This window comes from Salarias fasciatus, chromosome 5 (assembly GCF_902148845.1).
Source record: "Salarias fasciatus chromosome 5, fSalaFa1.1, whole genome shotgun sequence".
In the NCBI taxonomy this organism is placed as follows: Eukaryota; Metazoa; Chordata; class Actinopteri; order Blenniiformes; family Blenniidae; genus Salarias; species Salarias fasciatus.
In genome coordinates this window covers 16,948,829-16,964,523 of record NC_043749.1, presented here as the reverse complement: position 1 = coordinate 16,964,523, position 15,695 = coordinate 16,948,829, and the positions used below count along the sequence as shown (strand labels likewise).

The 15,695-nt window shown below is 40.1% G+C and overlaps 1 protein-coding gene across 1 annotated transcript in view; it reads right to left on the bottom strand.

The window, feature by feature from the left end:
• Nucleotides 1–5,341: 5,341 nt before the first annotated feature.
• nxph4 (neurexophilin 4) overlaps nt 5,342–15,695 on the bottom strand; it is a 51,473-nt gene continuing 41,119 nt past the window's right edge. Inside the window, exon 2 of the mRNA XM_030091961.1 lies at nt 5,342–6,178. Within this exon, the coding sequence (XP_029947821.1) occupies nt 5,369–6,178 (810 nt within the window). The 3' untranslated portion in view covers nt 5,342–5,368. The remainder of the gene's footprint in view (nt 6,179–15,695) is intronic.

The window sequence follows — 15,695 nt, the reverse complement described above, 5'->3', positions numbered from 1 at the left end:
TGCCGCAAGGGACGATGGGAAATGTAGGCAGTGACACAAACTGATAACGCGAGTCACAGCAGCACTGTCACGGGAGTGGGAACATCAACCAGAAAGATTCTTGAGATAAAATCTCTTTTTAAGAGACTTGTGACTGAAATGTGAATTAATTCAAATGTATTTATATAAAACAACACAGATACTTTAACAGAGAAATATGAGGGAAAGGAAAGATTCCTTTTTGGATGAAACCTGAAGAGCCAAGTTGAGAGATGGAGACTTGGTGTTTTTGTTGGAAGTTAGAGGATATAAAGAAAACGATAGGACAGAGAACAAAAAACAAAAATAGTGTCATTACACACAGATTGTCCTTGTGATACAACAGGAGGTTTGTACCTCGTACCATGACCTTTGAGTTCACCTGTCCTGTGGAGACCTGACGAAGCTACACTTACATGAATGGTCTTACTTTAATCCAACACACCCACAAAATAGATTTTGTGTTTTTTAATCACATCAGTCTTCATACTTCTTAGGGGCAAGCAGAACTTTAAGCTTTGGGGAGCAAGCGACAGTTTGTCAGTGATCCAGATTCCCATGTTGTCATTTTTTTTCTCTCTTTTTGAGGATTAATGCCATAAAACTCTATGTTGTAAAAACTAGCTTTTGTGAAAGTCATTTCTGAGCCATCTCATAACACAGTCACTGCCATCATTGTACCTCAGTCTGTCTCCCAGATACCCAGATTCCCAGTTGGTCATCTGCATTAAATGCCTTAGAGATATCCATAAAATGAATAGGAAAGATATAAACACATATAACATATAGGAAGTAAAATAAAATATTGGGAATGTTTGGTCAGACTCAGTAGCTGTGCAAGTGAAAGGTAACTGAGAGCACACTTTAATTAATGAGCGTGTACAATCTCAATATAATATTTCAACAACACTGAGAGAGTGTATATTTAACCAAAGGGTTGCCCTTGAGTTTAGATTATTTAATGAAGATGCTGATCCTTTGACTGTCGCTGAAAACAGTCACCATGGAAACACCGGACGTTAGTTTGTCTTCGACTTCATATTTCATCCACCTTCTATATCATTTCAGTGCTAACCACAGCCCTAATTCATCTTGTAATTTCTTTTCTATGATGGTATTCAATTTCTGTGACTGTTTTTGTTGTTCTACTTACCTTTTGAGTTGCCATTATACCTTATACCCACGAGACAAACTAGAGTTTGTTCCATCATGCATCAAAAGCTTGTGTGAGACAGCGAAAAAGTGAGCACATATAAAATGCATAACCTTAAATGAATTAATTACCAATGGAATTCTTTCTTTCTTCATTGTGAACCCACCACATCAAATTCCTCGTATGGGCAACTGTACTGGCAATAAAAATGATTCTGATTCTGATTCTGAAGTATTACGGCTCTCAAGGATTCTGTCCAGATATTGTCAGATAACTGATTTTATGCTGCCATTGCTGGGAACAGAGGCGTTTATTTAGGAAGCTCTTATTTCTTAAACTTGACATTGGTCACATAACAATAATGGACAAGCAGTATGGCCGCCTTTGGCAATGCTACGCCGTGGGGAAGGTATTAGAGTTCATTTTATGGAACATGCACCCTCTTGAGTGAATCTAAAGAGTGTCTCCTTTGAGCTAAAATGACAAAGTCCAGATTTTTCCTTTGTTTTGGGAACAAACATTCATAGAGGATACCCACAATGGTGGTTGAAAAAAAGTAACCTTTAACTTTCATCAAAAACAGTGCCATTTTGAAAAACATCAAATTTACTGCAGGAGTGCACTTTTGCACTGAGAAGATTCTAGTTTTATGGCTTTCAGATGCTTTCTTCCCATTTAGAAATGGTTCATTTCCCAATTCCATATTACTCATGCACACGCCAACAGATAAGAAACCATGAATGTGAGCTCTATCAGTAAGAAACATGCACTTTTTAATGACGAATCAGATCCCACAATCCTTTTAAAGTGAACCTTCGGGCTCCATACTTTCTTTTTAGTAATTACTCACTTTCCCATAATAATCAATTGGCCACAGGTTTTATCTCCTTGTGTATCCATTATTGTGTCAACAGTGGTGCGCTGTCACTGTCCACAGAGAGGGGCCAGATCAATATACCTTGGTTCAATGTAAATCACTGGAGCGCAGCAAAATACCCAGCAGCAGGATATGTATGGATCTGTGTGAGACAGGAGGGGCAGTATATTTATAAATTACCTTTTAAAGTTTCTCCATAAATTTTGTTTTTTTCACTTGCAGGACCGTTTTCACTCACAAAACTGGATTTTTCCAAGTGTTTAGGAAACAGTATTTCATAGATTGATACCAATATGATACAATTGGTTTTAAAGGATTGTACTTTTGACTGAAAAACTTTGTAAATGTTTGAATTTGTTGACTGTTAGGTGTATCAGACACCCATCAGTGGTTTTTTGTCCTCCGAGTCAGCACAAGTGTCCAGTGAAGGCCATGTTTATTCATTTACAGCAGATGCGGGGAAGTGTTGGAAACCTGAAAGAACTGGGAGTAATCTATGCCGGACCAAATGTCACACATCATTCTCCAGGTAGATCTACATTTGTTGAAAAGCAAAGTGTATTATTTGAGACTATGGAGGCCAGCATGGCATTACAGTGTTTAATGCATACCAGTATGTACTTCTGCTGGACTCTTTAGTCCACAGCTTCATGACAGTAAAACAAGTGAAATCCACAGAATGCCAATGTAAATAATTGCTGTTAGAATTCTTATTGAAACGGTGATGAGATATCTTCAGTCTGTTCCCGTTAGTTTGGTGCTAAGTGAACTGGTGAGAACAAGGTGTTCAAGGTGCATCTCTATGTGGATTCAAAGTAGCACACTGGAAACCAGTTACCCCACTAACTCTCAATCAAACATCGGGTGCATGTAGGTGTGAGTACTTGTCTGTGTCTTTGCATTAATCCTGTGAAGTTGCTCAAACGTACTAAGAGTTAACCTTGCTTTTGAACCAGCCAAACCAGCTTTGGATGATTGTAGTTATGGATAGCTATAACTTCAATAAAGTCTGTACAGAAGAGATATGGGCTGGTGGAAAACTGATTCTGTACTGTGGGAAAAAAAAGATCATATTGATTTTGAATGAATATTGGGATGCTTTGATTTTTTTTTTTTTTCCAGCTCTGTGATGGACCGGTGATTGTTCATTGTTTACCGTACTTTCACCCAGAGTCCATGCCAACACCCTGTGACCTTAAGTTGGGTAAAGCTGTATAGAGAATGAATGGATGGATTGTATTACAATAGTATTTATTCTCTGACTTTATTATCTTACCACGCTGTGTGTGTCTTCCTTGTTGTGTTGGAAGTCAATAAAAGATTTTGAATATTTGAATATTCAACCTGACATATTCAAAATCTCTTAAATACAATCTAAACACACAAACGAGGACATAGATTGAGGATTGGTCCACTGTAGCTTGTGTAATGATTCTTCACTAAGTCTCTGTATAGACTGCGTGTAACAATGAAAGGATTTCCATTAATCTTGCCATCTTAACTGTGCGCCGTGTGGGAGATACACAGCCCTCCGCTGACCTCCATTTTAATGTCATCAATTAAGAATACAATAGTGTATTGAGCCAATGTAAAATGAAGATTTAGTTTTGCACCATGTGAGCTTTCTAATGAAATTTCGTGCACTATTTGGAGACTAAAGATGACAAGTCTGCACAGCTGCTGACTGAAATAGTCAAACTAGTGTGGGAAATCAGATTTCTAGTTTGGTTAAACCAAAGTGATGTTGACTTTATCACCGCCTTCAATTATGAACTTGTGAACTGAGTGTACATATATTATCTATTATGTTGGCAATGCCGGTCATGCATGGGACTGTCACCTCGTGGTAAGAGGATTCCTTTCTGGACTTTTCTCCTTTCTTGTGAGCGAATTTCTCCCGAGTTCACTGGCCTGCTTTCACAACCCAAAGCCATGTTTGCTCATTTAGGTTAAATAGTGGCTCTAAAGCTTGTTTCTGACTTGTTATTGTGGACCAGGGTGTGTTTTTCATGTAGAACATAAACCAAAAAAATGGTTTGTCCACCTTTATCACTCCAGTCTAAATGCAACAGCTCCATGAGGCAGGCGTAGAAGATAGAGGGAGAGATATTAGTGATTCAATCCTGCTGAATGTTACTATTAAACTCGTACCCACAGCATACAGGGAGCTTTGATGAAGTAAATCTTATTAGGGAGCCCAGATTAAAACACTGGCGGCAGTCATACAGCAGTCAATAACATGTGAGAAAGCCACCTGGAGGATTAGGCAAAAATGTTTACTCAGGTGTGCAATACTGTCTCTGCTCGTATGATCAAACACAGTGAAATCTGTCAGTCAAAATGCTTCCAATGCGATCCTCATTTTACTCTCCAGTTTTAGGTTGTACGTAATTAAAATAAAATCAGATACTTCTGTTGGATTCTATTACTGTACGTATCGACTCCCTCAAAAGAAGTAAAACACTCTTTTTTTAATCTGAAGACTCAAGTTTCACAGTTGGTTTTCATGTTCAAACTCAATCCGTAACAAACTTTTCTTCAATATGTTCGAGAAAATTAAAACTACGTATCTTCACTGGAAGCTTGAGCACGAGGTCCTAATCAGAACTACATTGTAGCTTAATTCATAATAGCGTCCTTGCTGAGTTAGATAACATGAATATGCGGCTCTGCTTGTGCCCTGCAATTGTGCTTCAAGCTCTGCACAAAAATGTTCACCCAGTAAAAGACAGACAGTTTAAAGAGATTTTAATGTGCTTTTTCATACAGTATATTGTATGCATATCCAGCATAGCATTTCTCATACATATAACTCTCTTATATCCAGGGTTTGAAATGTAGAGCTGAGTGGATGATTAACAGTCAGTCTACCATAACGTTACGTCTGCCATCCAGCGATGGCACAGCACAGCTGCCTCGGAGGCTCCGTCTGTACTCCAAGGGCATAATACAGATCCCAGCTGTTTTTAACCAAATTCTCCAACTGCAGAAAGTAATAACACTGAGAAACAAATATCTAAAAACAATAAGTCTGCTGAGGTTGAGTACATTATTTACAAGGAAAACAAAAAACAAAAAAGAAATAAAAGCAGAAGTTAACAAATACAAAGTTGGAAAACAAGTTAGAGAAATCAGCCATATCCTACCCACCAATAACTCTGGTTATACATGATTTAAATCCACAATTCACAGCAGTTTAGAGGCAAAAAAACTGTCCCCTGCTTAGTCGTCGTAATCAATATGACTATCATTTCCATCGTTATCATTATACTCATTTAACATAGTCTCTTTTTTCTTGATTTCAGTTCAGTCTTCAAAACTTATCCAAAGTAAGGGTGCTCACTTTGGAAGTTGTAGTCCGGACACACTTTCTGCACCAGCTTGTAGTCGATGCTAAAGAAAGAGATGAAGATGCAGATGACCTTGAAAGGTTTGGCACAGAGCCAGGCGGCGTGGGACTGGGTGTGCTCTGTGAAGCAGGTCTGAGACGGGTCGTACAGGCAGGGTTTGGACTTCTTGGACCTGTTGGTTTTCTCATACTCGACCCGACAGTTAAAGGTCTTTGGCTCTTTGGGGTCAATGGTGGACTGCTGCGTGTCCTGGATCTGGACATCCTGCTGGGTGTGGGTGTGCAGCTGCTGCTGCTGCTGAAGGACCTCAAACTCAACCACCTTGGTTGGCGGTACAATACTGACCGACACGTTCCCCAGGCTGGATGAGTTGTGGCGGAAGTAAACGGTGAATGTCCCGTTGATGTGGTCCACGATCTTCCCCGTCACCAGCAAGCTGAACTTCACCGTCTTGACATTGAAGTAGAAATCCCCCCAGCCGAAGATCTTCTTGGTCTTCATGGCTGTCTTGAGTGAGGGTTTGCGTTTGGAGCGGTAGCCTGTCTGGTCCAGCAGCAGGGACTGGTTTCGAGCGGAGTCATACGGGTTAAAGAAATTGTAGGTGGGCGGCTTGGTTTTCATGGGTGTCTGGTCAATGGATGTGGAGAAGATGCGCGTTTGATACGGAGGCTTAACCACTCCTCCCACCGTGCCTCCACCGATGCCATATGGAAGAGTCTTCATCACAGACCCTACTGGGCTCAGATCAGAGAAGTCCACTTGCTTCTCCAACCCCTGGACCTGCAGCAGAGACAGAGAGGAAACATATGCTTTACTGCTGTGGTCATTGTTTTCCGATCGGTCTTTTGTTGATTATTGCAGCAAACTGAATCAAACCATGTTTAGATTGAAGACCTGCTGGAATTCAAACTATCTTCAGTAGAGGGTAAAATGTAAAACATTGATGGGGCCTTAAATACAGTGGGACATTAGACAAGAAAAATAGGTCAGTCTACTCAGTTATTTTTTTTATTTATTTATTTTTTATACCTTTGCATCTGATTCCTGATTTTCATCCAACGGAATTAATGTGTTATCATAAAACGAAGGCCTTTTAAATTTAGCAAAACATTCGTTACACTCGTAGTTTGGCAGTCACCCAACTGACTCTTAATCACAGTGTTATCACACCTCTAACTCACAAATTACCAAATTACATGTACAGTAATACTTAAGAGCTTGGGCAAAAGACTTTTTGGTTGCTTATCTGATTTGTTCTCCATACGCTCGCACTGTTCAACCACTCAACCAAAACGATAATCATACTGCCTGATTTGATTCTGATTGTGTTCTATGCTGTGGTGACACAGCAGTTAACCACAGCCTGTAAAGTGATATTATTCATGAAATCAACCTGTGTGTCACATTTTTAACTTATTTTGAAAACTGAAATATGATCAGGAGTCGTGGACCCATTAAGCCTCAACATTGCATTCAAACTGATGTGGTAAAAATGTTTGGCGCCTTGCTCAAGAGCACTAAATGTCAGAGAGAGAGCATTTATTTCCTTCTTTCTCATACTTTTTAAGAGCTGGAGTCCATTACTGTCAGTGGTAGAAACTTTAAAGGATACTGCAACTTCTAGTTCTCAGACGACAGCAAGCAGAAAAAGATCAAACAGCAAAGTTCAGTTTAAACCAAATATACACAATGTTAAATAATTCTTTTATGTCACATTTAATTTGACACACTCCATTATAATCTGAAATGCTGTACAGGTCACTGTCTCGCTGTACTCTCTTTGGCTCACACCCGTTTTACTTCCACAAGCATTCTAAGCGTTGGATGTTGCCGTGTTTCATCTCCCGAATTCGAGAAAACAAAACCATCTATTTTTGTTAACACACTTTAATTTTGTTGTCAGTGTTGCTCCAGAGAGCAAAACAACTCCGCATGTAAGGTAATGGATGTGATTCTTTGTTTGTCGAGACAGCTCTCTGCCTTTAATCCACAGCCTAGGTGGTTATTCACAGGCCTGATTGACTGGAAATCTTGCTCTGCACTCTTTCATGTCTCATCAATCACATCACTGCCATGCTCATCCATATGCATATGTGTGTGCGCGCACACACTTCGGAACATGCACACTGACGAGCCCAGGCACATTCGCACACGTGCGAACTTCAAGCCTGGAGCTGTCATGAAGTGACAGTGAGAAGTATTGCAACTACTCCGAAGGGTTACACGCGTTTCCCTGAGGATGCGTTTGGATGGAGCTTAAAACTATTCACAGGGCGAATAAGCAACCATCCCCCATGATACACGTAAACACTCGGGCACACACGCACACACACACACTGCCAGTGCCACCACCACCACCACAAATAATGAATACAATATAAATAAAGTCATAAATCAAGTATAGGATCAGATCTTTGTATTTATTCATGCAAGAACAATTTCATTCTTCCCTCATTTTTATCCAGGGCAGCGTAACCGACAGGTTTGTGTGAAAGCTATCCCCATCGTTCATCAATCACCGAACCTAATAACAACTACATATTGCTGTGTGTGGAGGGAAAAGCGCAACACTCAATACAACTCCTAATGTATTCAGTCATTCAATTAATGTATCTATTTCTGTTGGTCATTCATTAACATGCCCGCACAGCAGCTTTCCAAGTAAATTGATCGGGAAGAAAATAACTGAAACTTTATTGACCACCAGAGGAATGAATTAGCAAAAAAGAAAGGTTTTGATAAATGGCCAGTGACTACGATAATGTCTCACTGCAGATTTTTAAAAGACCCATATTCCCTTTGGTGCCATGACAGTGGGGCTATGCAGAGGTGTTGGTAGGTGGCGAGAGCAGACTCTGGCATGGAGCTGCAGTTGATTAAAAAAAAAATCATAATACGTACGGCAAAAATCAGTGTGTACAGCACATGCAATGTGGAAACTTCTGGTGAATGCGCTGTCAGCAGTGCTGTCAGCGAGCTCCATGTGTTGCCATCTGTCAGGCAAACACTCGGCTGGTGCAGCCCTCATCATTTCTCTCGCTCGTGGTGCGCAGCTCAAACCGGCACAATCATCATAATCCTGAACCGTCTTCAGCAGGAACATCACACCGCGGACTTCCCGACCTAACCTCAGAGGTCAACTGCATGGAGCTCAGAAATGATTTCATGTTGGGGTCGGCGTGAGTCTTTCTGAAGGGGCCAAAGCAACTGTACACAGTCAGCAACTTTAACAAACATTGATTGAGTGCAAAAAGATGAGTATGAGAAAAGGGCTTCTTCTTCTGTGGCATGAAAGTAATAAAATGCCAACAAAAGCCAATAAATAGATGGACTTGCTATTAGCATAAATATGATTTTTTGTGCTTGACAGTAAATCCATTTAAAGGGTGAGGATTTGTTAGAAGAAATATCAAATATTTTCTCTGGACATGAAATCCATAAGCTATAGACTTTTTGAAACAGCGGATGTTTGCTATAAGGTCATATCAGGCTGCAGCATTCAGACATAGACTGGCGTTTGAAAAATAATACCTCATGCTTGTCTTCCGCTTCAGTCTGTATTCATTTAAGTTACAATGAGTGAGAAGTAACTTTGAGAGCAACAGCCAGAGGGGTACCGTTGGGTTTACGGAGGGGTGATGAGTTTAAGTTGACACAGGTGCACATGCACAACCAAGTACTTCATACAAATACGTGCAAATGTGTAGAACACACTTGAAAGAAACTGACATTGGTATGCAAAAGACTTGGCAGCCTTGGGCAAAATATATATTTTGTTGACTTTTGAAGTGAAGAGAAATAATTACAACTGCAGACATTAAAAATTTGCTTTTCATTAAATGTTAATGCGCTGCTACCTTTTATTTCGTGGACTCACAGAAACTCTTCTCTGCCCTAAATCGACTCTTTATGACTTAAAAGCTTGGTCAAGAATCGCCATCCAGAGCTGTTAGCTGGTGATTTCAGAAATTGTTCGGTTCATGAAATATGAGAAAGTTGGAGATGGAACAATTAACATTCAGTCAACAGCAGATTTCCAGAGCAACACAGTAACCCAAACTAGGCCGCAACAACGTTTCTCCTTGAGCTTCCACAATGAACAAAGGCTCTATCTTTAAGAGGAGCCAGCACAGACTTGAATGATATTCAATATTTGTGTGCAAGATGTTCCAAAAAATAATAAAAAAAAAACCTCTGAAATAAAGTGATCTGCAAAGAAGATTAAAATTTCCAAATCAAGAGCAGAACAACTGCCAGTCAGTTTAACAAGTTGACATTTCTATGCATCAAACAATGAACAAACTAACCATCTACCTAACTATTCAACCAACTAATCAAAGTAATGACAAAACTGCAAAACAACCAATTCAGCGACATGCACTGTGTTCACATCTCAGTAAAAAAATCTGTCACAGCCAGAATCCTCATCAACACATCGAGACTGGAACGCATTACACCTCAGCTTAAACGTCTGCACTCACTTCCTGTGTGTCAAACGATCTAATTCAAAATCTTACTTCCTCTCTATCAAGCTTTGAACAGTCTTGGGCCTAAATCCATGTCAGATTTATTTGTAGAATTCGAAGCTTCCAGACCTCTGAAGTCTTCAGGAAGAGGTTTACTCAGTGTTCCCAGAGTCAGAAGTAAACCAGGTGAAGCAGCTTTTAAGTTTCTACACTCCTCACCTGTGGAACAAACTTTTTGAACACCTGAGGGCAGCTGACACACTCACGTCTTTTAAATCGGACCTTATAAATATTATTACGAGATAATTTGCCCCACTAAATTTTACTTATTGTATTACTTTCAAGCACTGTGAACTGGCTTGTGTCTGAATGGCTGTATGTAAATAAACTTGCGTTGCCATGCACGCATACAAATGATCAGGCTGGCCGACCGATCAACACGTCAAATCAGGAAACTAGAATATTCTAAAACATATGCCAAATTGTACAAATTTGTAATTCATGGAATACAATCATTTTAGGCATCTTCTTTATTATAGAACCTATAAAGGAAATGGAAGCTCATTTAAGAGAAGATGTGCATCTTATTTTACTCTCAGCCTGCTTCACATGACTTGAAGGTAAAGGTCAGCGACATTCAAATTCAGCTGGAGGTAGTGTTACGTGTTGGCGTGCAGCAATACGCACCGTGAAGTTTTACACATGTCAACATGCAGTTTGGAGTTCCTGCTTTAAGAAGTGAGATTCCTGCTTGGTCGGATGTTTGGAGCATATCGCAGCAGAAAAATAAAATAAGTTTTGTGGTGGACTTATACATATGTATGATCCCTGCAACTCAATAACAGTACAATCATAGAGCCAACAATCAGATTACAGAGCTGTGGAGATAGAGGGAGATGGTGAGGAAAATGTTATTAGTGGAGAAGTGAGATGAGGAGCAGAGGGAGTAAGAAGATCTTGTACATTTTATAGGAATGGGAACCATTAATCATCTTTAACTTCATTTGGAGGTTCATATGAGTAAAAAGCATCCTTAGCTGCTGCTGTAATGGGAGGCCTATAACCTACCTGAAAGTACAAGCAAGAATGAAAAGTCAGGATTGTTCAATAAGAACATTATGAGAGCAGCAACGATGGGAGTGACAGAGGAAAATGACGGGGGCTCGCAGAAAAGGACTTACTGAGAGATTGAACGGCTGGTAAAAGGTGAAGGGCTTCACACTAACTTATTAAATAAGGTCATCTGATCCACAATTGACTGCTGAAACTTGATATATCACATGTCGCTGCAATTAAGATCTCTTTTCATCATTAAGGAAGCTCGGGAATCAATGGCGGCACCTCTGCCTCGGCTCCCTCTTTTTCTCCCTCTCTCCGTCTATCGGCTATCTGATCCTCTGTCTGCACTTCACTCACTCTCACACTCATCCATAACTTCCACACCTTCTTGATAGCGGGAGTATTCAGAGGAAATGAACTGTGCTCACGGCTCCTCCCTCCCCTTCCTCCTCCCCCCCAGAGGACTGATGTGAGGATGAGAGGCGCTTGTCTCCGAGCGCTCTCCCAGGCGTGTTCCTTTTGTTTAATTGGAGTTTTATTGGTGACAATCAATTCATTTCTATCTGTGCTCCAGGCTGCATTGATCCGCTGTCACGTAGAGGAGTCAAATGTAGGGTTCCACTCCCACCGCACTACAAACCACAGGCTGTGATACCAGACAACTGAGAAACATTTCTTTTTTTTTTCCCAACTTCCTCTTTCAAGTGCTTTCCAGCTTGTTGTGATTAGAAGACAGTTTATCTCATATTTCCTGTTGCTGGACTAATAGAAGCTGCACAGAATCTATAAGCACTCGGAGGACACTACCTGAGGATAAAACGCTAGTCTGAGTAGACATTAGTTTCTACTTGAAGTCCCGGTTTACCACTTATTTGTTCAGATCTGTGTGGGTGAAAAGCTCTTACGCATTAAAGGAAGGCATCTTTTTGTAGTTCTCAGCTTCAAAGATACATTTTGTAAATATATATTTATAAATGAGTATAAAAATTCTTCCCTATCTGCCTCCGCTTTATGAAATGTTGGAAAGTGATGAAAATTTTATGACTTTCATTTCAACTATCTCCTTTTATTTTCATTTTGGGTGCTTCAATGACCCTGAGATTTTTGAATGAATTACAGTCACTGAGTGAGTCAAAGGGTCAGGGAGTTTTTTTTTGGTGAAATTGCAACAGATTATTATGTTTCTCCTGCGTCACTGGGAACTTTGCTGCAGAGCATGCAAGATTTACATCCTGGTGGAGATCACTGCTGTAGACATGTGCATAGATTACATTGATTGCGATTTGCTTTCTCTATGGGACAGAAATTTAAGAGAATTGAACTAACGTGACTCAGTTACATTCAGTTGTGCTTGTTTTTGTAGTTGAGAAGATAAAGCCCCGACCGCTTGCCCTGGCCCTCCACCACACCTGGGCAGCAGAGGCACACACGCCACTTATATACAGAAGCAATGCAAGGAAAAAAAAAAAACAAAAACAAAGAAAATCCAACAGCACAATCACAGACACACATCGCCCAGCTCACTCTCCTCTCAGACGCAAACACTCGGTGAGCAATCTGAGGAAAAAAATGAACAGACAGCATACTCACACACTCACACACTCACACACAGGACACGTTTCCACAATAGCTTCTTTCCTGCCGCAGTCAGACTGATGGCAGGTTCAAAATAACAAAACTGAACCCACAAACAATCCGGCAATGTCAGTGGTGTTTGTTTTAGTTTGTGCAGTTTTGATTAATAACAGAAGTTTTTTAGGAGAGCTTTAACTTAGGCGTTATATAATGAATGTGATGTAAATATCTACTGTGAAACACAGGAAGCTCGCTGATGTCTGGTTGCTGAGTGTGTTTTCCCTCTCTTTGTTGTTTTCTGTAGAGGTTTGAAAGAGTAACAAGACAGTTTTGATAATGTAAGGAACTGAGGATTCAAATACTTGTACGCTTGAATCACCTGTAACTGGTGTGAGTGTTTTAAAGCTTCAGAAAATAGAGCTGTTCCATTACTTTTACGGCAATACTGCTTTCAGAAGACAACACCAGTTGTCGAGTCTTTAAACTCCAATTTGAATCACTAACATGACGAGTTACAAAGTGATACCTCCTTACGGTTTGGCTTCTGAGCAACACCTGCTACTATGCTTCATGGATCCTGCAGCGCAGACAGTGAAGCGGCCGGACGAAGTGGAAAATAGATCACAGGTTGTGAAGGTTAACAAATCCGTCATGCCGCTGGTCTCATAGCTCTGAATCGCCTGAGTCAGACACAGTGATGCATGATGACAAAAGTTCAAAAAAATTCTCCTGGAAGTCATGCATCAGACCTGAAAACGCAACATTACAAGAAGAGGCAATTTTTTCTTTTCTTTTCCTTTTTTTTTTTGCCAAGAGTACAGATACAAGCAAAATAGTTAAGGGACCCCATACATAACAGTGCATCTCATGTCATGTGGTAAACGGACAAATCATGTCAAAAATATTGTAGATTTTGAAAACAGAATATGAATAAAAAATAGCTTATATATTTTAAAGCTTAAAAGGTATCGTGCACTCCTGCAACTGGAATGAACCAGTATGATATGTGCTCAAGTGTACCGGGTTATTTTGTAGGCGCACTCTGCCACCACAGATTTGTTAATGTATCTGTCGTCCTGCCGCTGTGCGGCTACAGGGATTTAATGTATTGACAGGGAGTATTTTATGTTACATAAAGCTGTAGTGAACAACAGATGCTGTCAGATTATGTTTTATTCACAATAACTTAAAAACAGGAGCAGACTCCTCCACAAAAGTCTTGTTTCCACCAGGCTATGCATAATTTTTACTGCCAGTATGAATATTTTTTCCTACAGTAATCACTTCATTTAGAATTTAAATATTGTGGTATAGGCTGGTATTGAATTGAAGTCATAGGTATCCATATTAAAAAAGAAAAAGGAAAAAAAAAACAAGAAGATATCTGATTTCTCAGCCCTTCTGAGAATCAAAGACGTCAAATGAAACAGGCACAAAATCCAGTTCTAATCAATGTACACGGGTGTTGGCAGATACTCAAACTATCACATTGCAAATGGTTATTTTTACTCCTGGAATGAGTGCCTTTAAACGGTGTGAAATATGTCAAAGCTGTGCCTGAACGCCTCTTGTGCACTGGAGCTGGTGCCACTCTGCTAATGTGCTGCTGAAGCTACACATTCAGTTCAGTGTAGCAGAAATGTGACTGAATGTGCACAGCGAGCGCTCATTTGGTTGGCACCAAAATAACTTACAGATGGGCATGAAAACAGCTGGAGGTGCTGCTTGTGCTCGTCTTTGTGTGAGTGCGTTAACGGAATTAGAGGAGATATTCGAGCGGGAGGAGGAATATCAGCGCAGCCAACAAGTGACGGCCTGATACAAATGAAAGGACATATCACTGTGGATACAAGTGTCTGCAATCAGACAGTGTGTGGACCAAACAGCAGACACAAGATACACAGCAGGCATGCTACAAAAAAAAAAAACCCAAAAAACTCCTCACAGCCAGACCTGCAAGTAATCATCAGAACACACAACAGCAGGTCCTAAAGTCAAGGAACACTGTCTGACACACAAAGGCAGAAACAACAAGATGAACCTCAGATCTGTGTGGCTGTTTGAGATCCAGTACTTTTAGCTGAATCTCTCAACAGACTGTCTAGAAACTTAAAAAAACAAAACAAAAGCAAAACAAAAAACATGGCCGACTGAACAACTCTTTAAAGCGCTCAGTTTTCAGCACACCACTTGTTACTTTAATTTTACTGAGTAAACGTGGAACAAATTAATTACCAGCAGAGAAATTACTTACTGTGACGCTTTTTAATAAAAACCCTGCGGAACACATGCTGAAGAAAAGAACATTTACTATTCAGGCAGTTTAGGCACCAAAAACGTCATACTGTTTCATAGGATTCACACAGATCGTTCACATTTGTTTTGTCATTTGATGTTTCAAATACATAAATGTTCCATTGATATAGTAGCAAAATGAATACAGTTGGCTCCTAAGATATTTACAATTTGCTATTTTATACTTTCTGTGTGTGTGAGGGGATGTGTGTGTTTTTATGTCCATTCCAGTTTCCTCCTTCAGTACAGAAACAAGCATCTGAGGTTCAATGGTGACTCTAGTCTGAATATGACTGAGATCGACCTGTTCAAGGTGTAACCTGCCTTCATCCACAGTCAGCTGGGATCGTTTCTGATATTTCTGCAATGGAGAAGACTAATGGATTAAGTTGACCTCACTGGCAAAATTAGCCAAGACATGAATGCAGGGATGTTCATGACTTTAGCTTAAGAAGGGAATACGTACTGACAACGATTACTTGCATCTAAATTTAGTGTTCAATTAAACATTATTGTTAATATTCTAACTTCTTATTCCGAGACTTGAGGCCCAATTCTCGAGGGTAATATTTCACATTGACCTTTGTTGTTGACTGGATTTTCAAAATACCATTAATACTTAAAAAGAAATATGAAATACTGATATCGATATTGTCGAACAAGACATTTTCCAGTAGATAGTCTACAGAGCTCCACCTTCTGATAAAAAGGTTGAAACGAATTGGTGCTTTGGGCTTTTAAAATACAGGAACCATCACAGGAGCTTCCCTGTAGCACCTCGGGGCAGGTCTCAGACCAGGGATTACAAATCCCATCTGTTATGAACATGGCGGGACCCCCATGGATATATAGGACGTGACTGAAAAGAAGATCAGAAAACAAGAAGTCCTCCTCCTGCAGCT